Source organism: Propithecus coquereli, unplaced genomic scaffold (assembly GCF_000956105.1).
Source record: "Propithecus coquereli isolate 6110/MARCELLA unplaced genomic scaffold, Pcoq_1.0 Scaffold77, whole genome shotgun sequence".
Taxonomy (NCBI): domain Eukaryota; kingdom Metazoa; phylum Chordata; class Mammalia; order Primates; family Indriidae; genus Propithecus; species Propithecus coquereli.
This window is the reverse complement of record NW_012153840.1, coordinates 7,969,986-7,985,145: the sequence shown is the minus strand read 5'-3', so window position 1 is coordinate 7,985,145 and position 15,160 is coordinate 7,969,986. Positions and strand designations below refer to the sequence as shown.

General features: G+C 42.1%; 1 protein-coding gene across 4 annotated transcripts; it reads right to left on the bottom strand.

Moving 5' to 3' along the window:
• Positions 1–585: 585 nt before the first annotated feature.
• Positions 586–14,898, bottom strand: TNFRSF9 (tumor necrosis factor receptor superfamily, member 9). Of its 4 annotated transcripts, none has more exons than XM_012662529.1 (8): positions 14,846–14,898; positions 13,963–14,146; positions 13,145–13,246; positions 12,619–12,756; positions 12,086–12,152; positions 10,251–10,381; positions 9,615–9,749; positions 586–723 (listed from the first exon to the last, which is right to left on the bottom strand). In XM_012662529.1, exons 2-8 carry the CDS (start codon positions 14,075–14,077, stop codon positions 635–637), a joined length of 777 nt encoding a protein of 258 aa, XP_012517983.1. In that variant the 5' UTR covers positions 14,078–14,146; positions 14,846–14,898; the 3' UTR covers positions 586–634. The 4 variants fall into 4 exon arrangements, with proteins under 4 accessions (XP_012517983.1, XP_012517985.1, XP_012517984.1 ...); XM_012662531.1 differs by having other exon boundaries at positions 10,293–10,381; XM_012662530.1 differs by having other exon boundaries at positions 13,963–14,084; positions 14,846–14,859.
• Between the last annotated feature and the right edge of the window lie 262 nt (positions 14,899–15,160).

Below are 15,160 nucleotides of genomic sequence, written 5' to 3'. Positions count from 1 at the left end.
TATTATGTAGAAAGTTAAGAATTAAAAAAAGGTAAACTGGCTCTCAGGGAGCAGGACAAAGGCAGGAGGTGTGAGGACGGAAGGGACCACGGGACATACAAAGATGCTTAAACTCTTTCTGAAACTCTTCCTCAAGGTTTGAGATATTTTTGCTCTTGACACCAAATTCAGGCCCTCTGATCCCTGTCCCCTGACAGAGGAGGATGTCGTCGTGTTATATGATAGAACTGATGGGAAATTTGGTTGGGGACATTTACTGCATCTTATGGCTTGTTGCCATATGTCCTATTAGCACAAAAAAAAAACCCTGCATTGATTTTGATTATAATTGTAGCTGGACTCTCGGCCTACGTGACTGAATTTAAACTCTGTCTGGATTGCAGAAAACTAGCCCCGGCCTGTGGCCTGTGAAATGGCATCTAGAAAATACCCTTTCACCACTGCTCTGTCCCCATATGCTTGTGCTGTGAAAAGCGGCACGTTTTTAAAGGCCAATTCACGAGTATTCAGGAAAAACTCGTGGGGGAAATCCTGGGGATTAGGGAGGATCGTGGTTTCTGGGGTCGCTGGCCTTCCTCCTCCTCCTCCTCCTCCTCCGCTTCTTTCCCGGAGTCCAGCGGCGCTTTGCGTCTCCTCACAGTTCACCCCCTCCCTCCTCTTCTTCCGGAAAGCGGCAGCTGCAGGCGTCTTCCTCTTGGGCAGTTTGAACTGGTTTCATAAATGCTAAAAAATAATTTAAAAGATTCTTATGTTGTCTGTTTTAATCATTTAACACTTATTTTCCATGAATAAGTTCGCCGTTGCAGAACATCTCTAAGCAGCAGACATTCTCAACTTTAACAGACGCATCCACAGAGAGGTAACAGTAAGTATGAGTTATTCTAGGGGTTATTTATGATTTTTTCCCTTTTACCAAATATTTTTATCGGTCTTTAAAAATGATTTGGTTTATTTTCTACAATGGCTAAAAAATGTCTTGAGGATGCATCACTGTAGCATGAACTGTCAGCTTCATCCCAAACACAACTGCAGTTTCGGTTCGGCAGCACACACGTGAGTCCCGAGGGTTACCTAGACTAGAGATTAGACAGTTTCTTTTGAATGAGATCCTATGGCACCAAGGTTTTGAAGACATTCCCACTCCTTCTATTTATTAGTAAGCAAAGTACTGATTTGCACATCAGTGTCCAGGTTTTCTCTTATATGTTAGTGCAAACTATTCGTGTTACTGCTGAGCAGTTTTCAATCTCAGCATATATTTCTTTACAGTCTGACAAAGCCACCAGTGCCGTTCCAAATTCACATGCTTGTTACTGTAAAAAATGACCAAAACCAACAACCACACTATCTGCCAGAACTTACGAAAAACTGGCAAGAATTTCAGAAATACCAATGGGATTTTAAGACTAATTTAAAAATGGACAGGGGGAGAAGAGGAAAGTTTGTTCCAGAAGGAGCTATCTGAGAAAACGTAAGGGTTTCTGTACAAGGACAGGGAAGGATCATGACTTGTTGAAACACTGGCTGTTTATTTTTTCCAGGTCCGAGGAAAGGACAAGGTGCTCATAAATGCAGCTAAACAAGCGCTGGCCTCGAGATAGGCAATAGTGAAACACGGGCAGGTCATCTGACGCCAGACCCCTGTTCCCCACGCTGTAACTCCAGCTTTGACTGGACAAGAGGCTGATTCCAGTAACTTTCTGCAGGTGAGAGACCACCAGCTGCAGACGGCGGTGCACTTGAGGGCCTTTGTGTCCCTGCCTCACCCTTTGGGGCATAAGGCCCAGTCGTGATACATTTAAACCTTAAGCATCCACTCCAAACTGAATATGGGCCATATGTGACATCTTCAGTATGCATGCATTAGGGTCCCTTTCATGAATATTCATAGCTCCCCTTGTAACCTATTGAATATGTATACTTGGCCTACCTGGTCAGCGTAAATTTCTGCCTTTTGCAGGCTGTCAGGGTGGCCAGCCTGCAGGTTGTCACCCTTTATAAGAAATAAAGCTCTCCTTTTCTACCAAAAAAAAAAAAGGAGATCTGCTTCTGGAAAGATAGAAATGTCATACTTTTCCATATTCCCCCTGAGTGCCACTGAAAACACTGGACCTTGTACCTAAAACAAACATAAGGACACTCTGCAGGTGGAGGGAGGCAGGCTGGCTACGGATCTCGGGACCCAGGGAACAACACGGTCATGAGTTCCCTGGGTTTTCTTCCTGCCTCATCTGCCCCAGACTGGGAAAGTGAGAAGCCAGCAGCCTAGAAATGCCAATGAGTATGGACCCAAAAAAGCCCCAAGAATAAATAGCCTGTCCCTCTAGCTATAAGACCAGGAAAGGAGCAGCATAGCAAGACTGAAAACTTTTAGACAATAGTCACTCAACTCTAACAAAACACCACAGAAAAAACTGTGGCCCCACCTCCCAGCCCACCAGGAAAGGCCAGACAGAGAGGCCCAGCGTCTACCCTGCCAGGCTGTATTAAGGCGCACCTCCCCCTCCCCATGGAGTAAAGTCAGCGGAGCCCTGCAGGGCTCTTCCTCACTTCCACCGCTTCGTGGTCAGTAGAGCCACATGGGAATCAGTGACAAAGTGCCCCTCCTCCTCCTGGACATGGGGTGTCAGCAGAGGCCTGGGGGAGCCTGAGCTCCCAGGCATGTCCAGCAATAGCAAGGAGCCCCTCACCCTCAGCAGGTCTAGTGCAGAACCCACACTTCCACCCCTGCCTGGCAGGGACAAGGTGCCATCCTGCTCTCTTCACTAAAGCGGTGTCAGAGGAAGCCTGGGGAGATGCAAGATATAAATCAGATCCAGTGTCTCATCACATGATACCCAAAATGTTTGAGTTGTAATAAAAAGGATCGTTTGCTTCGCTAACAACCAGGAAGATCTCAATTTGGATGAGAAAAGACAGTCAACAGATGCTGGCATCCAGAGGACACGGATGTGGAATTACTGGGTGAGGATTTTAAAGCAGCCAACGTCAAAATGCTTCATCAGGCAATCAGGGGCACATTTGAAACAAATGAAAAAGAAATAGAAAAGAAACAAGTGGCAATTTTAAAACTGAAAATTTACAAGAACGGAAATTTAAAAAATCAATGAATGGGCTCAACAGCAGGATGAAGAGCACAGAGGAAAGAATCATCGCCCGACAGGAACAGCAGAGGGAGACCGGGAAAACTATGAACTGAGCCTCGGGAACATGTGGGCTGTAACAAAAGATATCCTTTTTGTGTCATTTGGAGTCCTAGAAGGAGAGGAGAAAGAGAATAGGGCTGAAAAAAAGTACAGACGCTCCTCAACTAATGATGTGGTTATGTCCCAGTAAACCCATCGTAAGTTGCAAATATCGTAAGTCAAAAATGCATTTAATACACCTAACCTGCCAAACGTGATAGCTTAGCCTAGCCTACCTTAGACATGCTCAGAACACTTACATTAGTCCACAGTCAGGCAAAACCATCTAACACAAAGCCTATTTTATAATAAAGTGTTGAGGCAGGCACGGTGGCTCATGCCTATAATACTAGCACTTTGGGAGACTAAGGCTGGAGGATTGCTTGAGCCCCGGAGTTCAAGACCAGCCTGATCCCATCTCTACAAAAAATATTAATTAGCTGGGCATAGCACCATGTGCCTGTAGTCCCAGGTATTCAGGAGGCTGAGGCAGGAGGATCGCTTGAGCCCAGGAGTTGGAGGTTGCAGTGAGCTATGATGCACTCTCTGATGTACTGCACTCTATCCCAGGTGACAGAGTAAGACCCTGTCACACACACACACACACACACACACACACACACACAAAGTGTTGAATATCTTGTATAATTCATTGAATACTGTGCTGACAGTGAAAAATAGAATGCTTGTATGAGTACTATCATAAAGTCGAAAATTATAAGTTGAACCACTGCATGTTGGGGACTGTCTGTATTTTAAGAAATCATGGCTGAAAATTTCCCAGATCTGAAAAGAGACGTGTGCATACACAATCAAGAATCTGAGTGAACCCCAAACAGCATAAACCCAAAGAAATCCACACCAAGACACAACAGAGTTAAAGTTCTGAAAACAAAAGACAAAGAAAAAATCTTGCAAGCAGCCAGAGAGAAACAACATGTTACTTACAGAGGAAAGCAACTCAAATGATGATGGATTTCTTATCAAAAACCATGCAGGACAGAAGGAACTTGCATAGTATTTTTCAAGCATTGAAACAAAAGAATTATCAATCAATCCTAAATTCTGTATCTAGTAAAGATATCTTTCAGAAATGAAGGGGAAATTAAGACATTCTCAGATGAAAGAAAACTAAAAGAATTTGTTGCCAGCAGATCTACTCCAATAGAATAGCTGAAGGAAATTCCCTAAGCAGAAAAGAAATATAATGGACGTATTTAAAACAGATATATTATAAACATACGTCCGTATTTAAGAGTATATAGGAGGGGTTAAAAACTTGTAAAAGGAGGTAAGATTGCTACATCTCATTCACACTGGTAAAATGCTGACACCAGTAGAGTGTGATAAATTACGTATAGATAATATAACACCTAGATCAAGCACTAAAAGAGCTATATGCAAAGAGATAAAGGCATACCTTATTTTATTGTGCTTCATTTTATGGTGCTTTGCAGATACTGTGTTTTTCTACAAATTGAAGGTTTGTGGCAACCCTGTGTTGAGCAAGGCTATTGGTGCCATTTTTACAACAGCATGTTGTCGTTTCGTGTCTCTGTCACATTTTGGTAATTCTCGCAATATTTCAAACTTTCTCATTATTATTATATCTGATAAAATGATCTGTGGTCAGTGATCTTTGATGTCACTACTGTAATTGTTCTGGGGTCTGCAGTAGTGCACAGTGATGTCCTGGGTCTCACACTCACTCACCACTCACCCAGTGTAACTTCCGGTTCTGAAAGCTCCATTCATGGCATGTGCCCTACACAGATGTACCATTTTTATCTTTAATACTGTATTTTTACTGTATCTTTTGTATGTTTAGATATGTTTAGATACACAAATACTCACCATTTTGTTACAGCTGCCTACAGTATCCAGTGCAGTAACATATTGTATAGATTTGTAGCCTAGGAGGTGATACATTACATCATACAGCCTAGGTGTGTAGTAGGCTATGTTATCTAGGTTTGTGTAAGTGCACTCCATGATATTTGCACAATGACAAAAAGACCTAACGATGCATTTCTCAGAACATATCCCTGTTGTTAAACAATGTGTGACTGTGCTTAACATAGCAAAGATGTCAATTCTCCCCAAACTGATATACAGGTTTAACACAATTGCTGCCAGAATACCAGCTGAGTTTTTGTAGATGTAGATAAGATAATCCTAAAGTTACATGGAAATAGCTAGAACAATTTTGAAAAAGAATAATAGCTTGAGCCCAGGAGTTTGAGGCTGCAGTGAGCTATGATCACGCCACTGCACGCCAGCCTGGGTGACAGAGCGAGACTCTGTCGAGGAAGAAGGAAGAAGAAGAAGAAAAAGAAGAAGAAGAAAAGTGATTACTCTACTACTCTCTACCGAACTCCGAGATCTATTTTATAACTACAGTAATCGAGACCGTGTGGTATGGCAGAAGAATAAACACAGAGCTCAATGGAACAGAAGAGAGAAACCAGAAACCCCCACAAGTGCAGCGGCTGATTTTTGACAAAGGTACCGTGAAGGAAGGATAGTGCTTTTGACAGGTGATGCTGGAGCAATTGAACATCTACAGGCAACAAAACAAAACAAAACCCAAAAAACTAGACCTAAGCCTCTCACACCTTATACAAAATTTAACTGAAAATGAATCATAGATTTAAATAAAACTTTTAGAAGACAACACAGGAAAAACCCTAAATCTTTGGGACCCAGCACTTGGCGAAGAGTTCTTAGACATCACTCCATAAATGAAAAGAATCAATACATTGGACTTCATCACAATTAAAAACTTTTTCTCCGTGGAAGACCCCGTGAAGAAGATGGCAAGGCAAGCTGCAGAGTGGGGGAAAATATTTACGAACCATGTATCTGACAAGGGACTCGTATCTAGGAAACACGAAGAGCTCTCGGATCTCAAACGGTAAAACAAACAAATAATACAATTAAAAATAGGCAAACAATATGAAGAAACACGTCTTTAAAGAAGATATAAAGATGGAAAATAAGCACATGAAAATGTGTTCAGCCATTAGGGAGATGCAATTTAAGGCCACAGTGAGATAGCACCACACACCTTTTAGAACAACCTAAATAAAGAATCGTGGCCATACGAAACCCTGGCAAGGATGCAAAGAAACTGGTCTCTCATCAACTGCTGATGAGAATGTAAAATGGTACAGTTCCTCTGGAACGTAGTTTGGCAGTTTCTTAAAAAACTAAACAAGTATTCAGCATAGAACCCAGCGATGGCACTCCTGGGCATTTACTTTAATATATGAAAACTTATGTCCACACAAACCTGTACATGATTATCCATAGCAGTTTTATATGGAAAAATCAAAATTGGAAACAAGCAAAATGTCTCTCAATAGGTGCATGGTAAAACAAACAGCGGCACAATCGGCCATGGAATACCACGCAGCGAGACAAAAGAATGAACGACTGAAATGCACAACAACTTAGTTGGATGTCAAGGGCATTATGCCAGTGACAAAAGCCAATCTTAAAAGGCCACACATGTGAAAACTGTCAGAAGCAAAACAGTCACTGTGTCAAAACCCTGACGAATGAATGCCATGGAGGATATTCTCATGCACGTCTGCCTGGTAACAAGAACTATCGCAACTCCATAACCTTACACAAAAAAACTACCTCTGCAAGGACATGAGGAAATCTGCCCAGCAACCTCCTGTCCAACCTTGGATTGACATCATCCTTGTTATTCATCTTTGTAGCCACTGATAATTGTTTCCAAATAACTTACGTAGCCCTCCTCATTTTTCCTTTAAAACCCCTGCCTTCCTTTACCTCCCTGAATACGCCCAACATATTCCCATTGCAACGCTGCTCCTGAATACGTGTCATTTTTTAAGAGAGTCTCTGTCTTTTATTTAGGTTTGACACATATGGGGTATGACTCTGTATATACATATAAACACTCCAGAAATGACAGAAGTATAGACATGGAAAACAGATTAGTGTTGCCAGGGGTTGGGGATGGTGCGGAGAGCCAGTGGATGTGCCTAGAAAACAGTACATGAGGGAGACCTTGTGGGGATGGATAGTTCTGTATTTCGATTGTGCTGGTGGTTCCACAAATCTGCACATGTGATAAAATAACAACTATACCCGCACAATGTGCCAATGTCCTGGTTTTGATATTGTCCTATAAGATGTAACCTCATGAGTGGCACTTTTCTGTAGTGTCTTTGCAACTTCCTGTGAATCTATAATTATTTCAAAATAAAAAGTTCTTTGAATGACATAAAAAATTTTTAAAAACTGATTACAGTTCCGCTGCGACTCACTAATTACTCATAAATACTTTCGAAAAGTATTTTATAAAGAACTGTGTTGTAGTTTGGAGTGGGGATGGGCAAGAGAGTTCTTTAAATCAGGATTAGGTGAGAGCTTAGAGGTTTAAATTAGAGGTGTAAACCTCAAAAAGAAAATGAAAGAGCAAACCACAGAATAGGAAAAGATATTTGCAGCACATGAGCAACAGACTAAAAAGTTCCTATCAGTTAGTAAGAAAAGAGCAGACAGCCTTAAGAGAAAATGCTCAAAAGACTTGATCAGACACTTCACGAAAGAGGAAATTCAAATGGCCATGACATGAAGAGGTGTCTAACTCATTAGTAATCAGGGAAATGCAAATTAAAACCACAGTGAGATACTACTCTCCAGCCACCAGATACATATAACAGTCTGATGATACCAAGTGTTGGAAGGCACATGGAGCAAAAGGAAATCTCACATATCACTGGGGAAGTGTCCCTGGAAAACAGACTGGTACATCTATTAATACTAAGGACCAAGATACACATTCCTTATATCTCTGCAATTTTAGTCCTAGGATAAAAACCAAAAATGAAACAGAAACACATGCTTGTGTGTACCGAAATCCATGGAGAAAGATATTCTGTCATGGTCTGTAACAGCGGCAAACTGGAAACAACCCCAGTGTCCATCAATATTAGAATGGATAATCATGATATTGTCATTAGTAGGAGAATCTGCAACAATGGAAATCAGCCAAAGGTGAACTCAACACAGGGATGAATCTTAAAGATGCTCTGTTGAGTGAAAGAAGAGGCAGAGTGCACAGAGTAGGGGTCCACTTGTGTGACGTTCGCAAACAGCCAAATAAAACTGGGTCATTAGGTAGCAAAACCATAAAAAGCAAGCAAGTGAACACTGTAAAAATCTAGATGTGGTTTAGCAGTCGCAGGGAGGGAGGGTTGTGATCTAAAAGCGGTACGTTAAGGGTTTCCGGGGAGTAGATTATGGTCTATTTCTTGACCCGGGTAGGGTTCATTTGGGTGTTCATTTACAATTTGCTAAACTTTACATTTATGCATTTTTCTGTATATTTCACAAGGTAAAAAAGTTTTATAGTGTATTAAAAAAGAATCTTTAAATAAATTAATGCCGTACATCTTTAGATAAAACTTTACTAATGCTTCTCCCCCATATATCTCTTAACAACCTCCGAGTAGACACAGTCTGGTCTTACTATGGTGTTTTGGGTTAAAATTCTGCTCTCGAAAAGCTCCTCCTATATATGAATCCCTCCTATGAAGTCTTATTAAGCCTGTTATAGCTCGTTCCATCCCCACAAAGACAAAAAACAGGCTGCTCTACGTCTACACGTATCAGTGGCTTTTGCTGACTCTGTGCCAGGCACTTGCCGGGTACCTTATAGAAATACTTTCTTGTTTAATGAATTCATGAATGAAATTCATTATTGAAATTTTTCATTTAATACAACTGGTATTATAATAATCGATTTCTTTAAACTCACTTCAAATTCCCTCTTTGTTCTCTATGCCTCCCTCAAGCGTGGGTCTACACTCAGGTTAAGGCCACTTTACCAACCAGAGGAACATGCGGGAATGTTTGTTCCAACTCTTCTCTGCCAGTGTCCTGTATGCACACTCTCACACACACTCAGACACACTCACACACACACACACTCACACACACACACACTCACACACACACGCACACACACACACACACACACACACACACACTAATCCAACCAAGGCTGCAGCATACTTGAGTTGTCGTTTTCCTGGAACCCCACGATGTGTTCTGCTTCACGCTAGGCTTTCTCCACCTCAGCACCGTGGACATTTGGGGCTAGATCACGCGTCGTGGAGGTGCTGTCCTGCACACTGTGGGGGTTTAGCAGCATCGCAGGCCTCTACTCACTAGATGTCCCCTCCCCCCCAACACCATGACAGAGTTGTGACCACCACAACTGTCTCTAGACAAATGTCCCCTCGGGGCTGAAACTGCCCCCGCTTGATAACCACTGTGCTGTACTAACCTCGTTTCTACAACTTAAACAAAAAAAAATCTCTTCCATTCTGCTGTAAAAAGCTCTGCCTTGAAAGGGGTCATATCTAATACTGTTAACATGAGTCTTACGTTGTTTGACTATATACAGGAGTTTCTTTCTGCCTCGTTTAACGACAGAGAAACGGAATACGAGGAAGAACACCAGGGACAGCACCGCAGCCGACGTCAGCGCCAGGAAGAAGGTGATGATCTGTGGAGTGTGTCCTTCAAAAAAGAGCAAAAGGAGAAATGCATGCAGACACGTATTTATGCAAACACACTCATGTTTGTATTTACGCGGGTAAACTCCTAAGCATGAGGAGAATCACAGCCGTGGGCATCTCCAACCTGCTAACTTAGTAAACTTAGAAAACTTTTTAAAGAAAGAACCCAAACTTAATTTTCCTAGAGGGCCACAAAAATTAAGTGGGTTAGCCTTTCTGGCATATCGAAAACATGGTACTCTTTACTTGACACTGCTAAAGAGGTAGCATCTGTTTGGGTGAAGTCCCACTCGCACTGCTTGCTAATCTGCATCTCAGACCAGAATAACAAATGCCTGCGCAGAAGCCGACGCATCGCGGAAGGCAGCGCACCAGAAGGAAGGCACGCCAGAGAGGCCTGTGGCAGGCAGAGATACGAGACACCACGATATCGGGGCAGTTTAGATACATTTCGGAAGAACCATATACATTCAGTTTGATTTAACGGCAACAAACCAGCTACCTGGCTCTCTCCCAGGGGCAGGCATGGTCGCGGAGGCTGTACCTGGAGAGAAGTCCGTCAAAATCGGTCCACAGACCACATCACTCTCCTTCGTCCCATTCACGCGTACAGACTTTCCATCCAAAGAACAGCTTGACAGTTCAACGAAAGAGTTCAAAGAATTAATTTAGGTACAGAGGATTCCAGTTTAAAACTTTGACATTTTTCGCCCAGTGAAGTAGCCTAGTGACACAGACATGTGGGGTCTGTTCGCAGGTGACACAAAGATCTGAAAACCTCCCTCTGGACGATGTGGCTGCCTTCAGCTTTCCCTGTCTCCTTTCCGCTCCCCGACAGCTTGGTTGAGGCTGCTTTGCCCGGTTAGGCTCTCACCGCCCAGCTTCTTAACTGCATTTGACCATCCCTGGCACACACGAAGGATAGGATAGGCTTAGGAGTCCCGGCGTTGGCATCAGACAAAGCGGGGTTTGAGCCCAGGGTCTGCTGCTTTCCGGATGACCTTGGGCAAGTTAAGAAATCTCTCTAAGCCTCAGTTTTCCCATCTGCAAAATAAGGACTGTATGTGCCCCCAGGACTGTCATGAAGAGCGAATGAATGAGTGTCAGTGACACATTTTTGCATGCCCGACACGCTCAGTAAATGGCAGCTCTCCCGTTACCATCACCGTCCTCGCTGTTGTGCCTTTCCCTTGCTCCTTTGCCTCCCCGTCCTCCAAGGCCCTGCTGAAACCCGCCCTTCCATGTAGACACACTTGGCTACTCTGAAAGATCTTAAAAAAAAACTTTCCAATCTGTTACAAACCAATGCCACTTGTAAAATATAATACAAATGTACATGTAAAATAATAATAAAAATGATTTTCTGGTAATAAAATCAAATGGAAAAAAGACAAAGGCATATAAAATACAAGGCTCTGGGAGGCTGAGGCAGGAGGATTGCTTGAGGTCAGGAGTTTGAGACCAGCCTGAGCAAGAGCAATATTCTATCTCTGGTAAAAAAAAAAAAAAAAAAAAAAATTGGAAAAAAGTAGCCAGGCATGGTGACACATGCCTGTAGTCCCAGCTACTCCAGAGGTTAAGGCAGGAGGGTTGCTTGAACCCAGGAGTTTGAGATTGCAGTGAGCTATGATGATGCCACTGCACTCTAGCTGGGGTGACAGAGCAAGACCCTGTTTCAAGAAAAAAAAAAAAAGAGGCTCAAATTTTTATTCTTAGAGTCAACAGACCACATTACTCTGCCAATTTGCCTTAACAGTTTCTAAATGCTTCCTCTCCAACCATGCACTGCTGTTGTCGGGGACGTATATCAAACTTCAAGTGGACCAGCACCTGACCACAGTTTGAGGAGCTGTGGTCCCACAAGTCAACAGTCACATTCTCTCAGATACCACTGGTTTTTTACCACTGGTGGTGGCCTTGTGTGCCCAAGCACATGTTACAGTTTGGAGGGTAACGAGCAGTCTTTAGCCGTGTTATGTGTTATTCTCAGGGCTGGCACTGAGCATGGAGATGGGCTGATGAGTGAGGAAAGGTACAAGGCAGCAGAGAGATTAGAAGGAATCCAAGAACAGAAGCCCACCTGTGGGGACAGTGGCAGCGTCCCGCTGGCAAGTCTGAGCTAGCTACTCCGGGCATCATCTCTGGAGAAAATGCTCACTTTGCTTATTGAGTCACTAGGACCTTACATCATTAGTATGTTACATTCTGTCTACACTTGATAGGTGTAAAAAGGTTTTAACGATAGCATTTCTCATCTTTGGAAAAGTTTAACCCAGATTCTTTATTCTGTAAGCAAAAGGAAATTAATGTTTCTTAGCAAAAGGAAATTATACATACTTTGTCCAGGGTCGACAGATGCCATGTTTCTGATCATTAAATGTCCCAAAGCAACAGTCTTTACAACCTTGCATAAAAATGATAGCAATAATGAAAAGGAAGCATTTTCATCATTTCTTAACTTTTCCTGTGATGAATATTACAGTAAAGTCATTAACTTAATACAATCTGCACAAATTGTTCAACAATTCTTGAAACAAAGCCCTAACATTGCTAGTTTTATTCTAATCGTGCATAGAGTACAGTATATATCTAAAATGTGTGAAAAGGCATGGTTCTCGAAATTAAGAAATGTTCTGATTTAATATTACTTCCATTTATGGAAAAATAATGGAAATATTATTTTATTAATTCTAAAATATTAATTAAATATGATATTGATATATACATGACTCATTGGTTCATCACTTGTTACTTTCAGGTTCTATAAATCTATTAATATTGTTTCTTTATATTCAAAGGCTCAAAACCTAAGCTAATGACATATGTCTACATAATAAACACTGCACTCGATGGAAGAAGAGCAAACCTACCCTCTTTTGTTAATTCTTGACCTTGTTTACAGTCCTGTTCACACATGGTACATCCTGCCCCCAGGCAGTGGAACCCTGAGATGCAGTCACACTCTGCATTGCTGATGCTGGAGCACGGCTTCTTGATCCTGAAAACACCTACAAAGTCCCCCCAATATTTTATCATACTTGACCTCCAAATCCAGGAAGCAAATTATGTTCTGCAATAAAAATCATGCTCACTCTAATTATGTTCCTCATGACTTCAGAGTACACAGTTTGCTTTTAAATCTCCATTAAGACATTTTTACATTTCGCTAATTAAAAACATCTCTCTCATCAAATGAATGTTTCCTCTAATATCAAAAAAGCTCGATACACAAATAACTGCTATTGTAGTAAATTATTTTACTGGACCTGCCCATTGACAGAGCAGTCAGCATCTTTGACACTTGAGATTTTCTATAGAGATCAATCAATAAATAGGGAGTAAAAGCTTGTCTTTCCCAAAATCTTCTGGATGAAGAAAACATCTTTTAAATCATACCTTTACATTGTCTGCATATGTTACAGGTCCTTTGTCCACCTATGCTGGAGAAACTATTTGGAGGACAGGGAATGCAAGTCTTGTTTTTCCCACAGAAAGTACCTAAGAAAGGCAGATAATAGCTGTACATGCTTGACAGTGGACAACTGTCTCCCAAAGCATTATGAAGTTTGCAGGAAATTAGAGTATGAAACAATGATTGGTTTTCTAGACGCCACAGTGACAGACATTATTTTGATGGACTTTTAAAATTTTTACGTTTGCAAGATTGTCCTTTGCATAATCACAGAACTGGAAATAACAAAATACAGATATTGTAACAAGTAAATCAACAGAAAGAAAATACTTTCCTTTGTCTCTTAAATAAGGTAGAACGATACTCTTAATTGATCCAGGAGATCATAGACTGGATCCAGGGGGAGATCAACGTCCTTCATTGCTACATTAAAATTTAGCGTAGCGTCTGACTTTCCCCACTCTGCTAAGCTCTCTGCCACCTGCTAACTCCCTGCCGTGCCCCCAGTCTCAGCACAGAGCCTCACATGCAAAACTGACATTTACCGGGGTCCTGCCACGTGCCATGCACTGTTCTAAGCCCATCCTATGATCCTCCCAGCCACCCTAAGAGATGGGTTCTCCTACTATTCCCAGATGATAGTTGAGGCACAAGAGGTTACATGACTTAGCTGTGTCCACACAGCTCATATGTTACATCCAATGAATGTTTGTAAATGAATAAATAAAAGATTCATTCATTGACGAGTTCAACCATGGTTTCAACAGAACAGGTCAAATGCACATATTAATTGCATACTTACCAGCCAGACAGTTACTACAGGAATCCTGCGTTGATCTTGTCCTTTCGAAATTCATGACCAACAGCACAGTTGCCACCATGTTGTAATACCGATTTCCCATGATGAAATCTTGCATAGATATGCTACCAGGAAAGCAGGTTCCGAAAGAGCTTTAATCAGGTTAGCCGGTTCCACAAATGTCACTCTGCAAAGATAATTTCCAAGGAAGGGTGTTTTCTCCTTTCAGAACTGTCTGCATTTCAATCGTTACCTATACAATTCCATAAGACCATAACTTGTGGTTTTTCAGGAACAATTAATGAGGGAATAGTATGGAAAAGTAGCAAATTCATAGGAACTGCTATGACAAGACAAGTTTGACTAATTGCACAGCTTTGTGCGGGTTTGCCAAAGCCTAAGAGTGCATTTTCCAACATGTTTGCCAAAATGCAGAAATGACAACAGCAAGAACTTTTGGGGACTTTCATAGGTACTTCGCATTAGCATCCAGATTTCAATGATGCCAATTGTTTGCTGCCCCTGAAATAGAGTCCTATGAAGAGACCCTGTCGATGTCACAGACAGTTCCGTTGATGGAGATGGTATCTCACGATTCCTACTCCTCGTTTGACTAAACACCTAATGCTAACATGTTGGAAGATCTCTCCTCAATTCATCATCACGTTATCTTAAACATAGACATATACTTGCCCACCTTAAGATCTAAAGCTTGTATGGTAAGAAAACAAAGGAGTAAAAATATCTTTTCAGGTCGGGTTCTTGATCTTTATTTAACAAGCTATTGAAGAGAAGTTATTACAAATTAGAAGGGAAAAATGTCCAGGTAACAAAGGTTCCATCCTCACCCCCCCCGGTACCCCCCCACTGCCCCAAATGGACCAACCTTGAGATCTCAGGCGCCGCACACTTTCCACTCCTTGGTCTCCCAGGGTCTGCGCCCCAGCTAGCAGCAGGTCAAGCCCAGGAGGCCGGTGACTCAGCCGGGGGCGGGGCCTCGTGGGAAATCCCCCGCCACAGCTCTGTGAGTGGCTCCTTTCACATTTGCTGGCCCCAAAATCCCAGTGAGTACCTGTCCCTGCTTGACAGTGGCACTTCAGAACGCTTCTTGGAAGCAGCTCTCTGCTGTTAGAATATTCCTCAGACGACTTTCGGAAAAGGATTTAGTGTGTCCTTAAAATACTGTATCTGAGATTTGAGG

Excerpts from the sequence above, each read along its gene's own strand:
- TNFRSF9 (XM_012662529.1), bottom strand. The coding sequence starts at position 14,077 with ATGCAAGATTTCATCATGGGAAATCGGTATTACAACATGGTGGCAACT. Across the intron at positions 12,757-13,144 it reads CATATGCAGACAATGTAAAG|GTGTTTTCAGGATCAAGAAG; the intron begins GTATGATTTAAA and ends GGGACTTTGTAG. Across the intron at positions 9,750-10,250 it reads TGCCCCTGGGAGAGAGCCAG|GACACACTCCACAGATCATC; the intron begins GTAGCTGGTTTG and ends TCTTTTTTGAAG.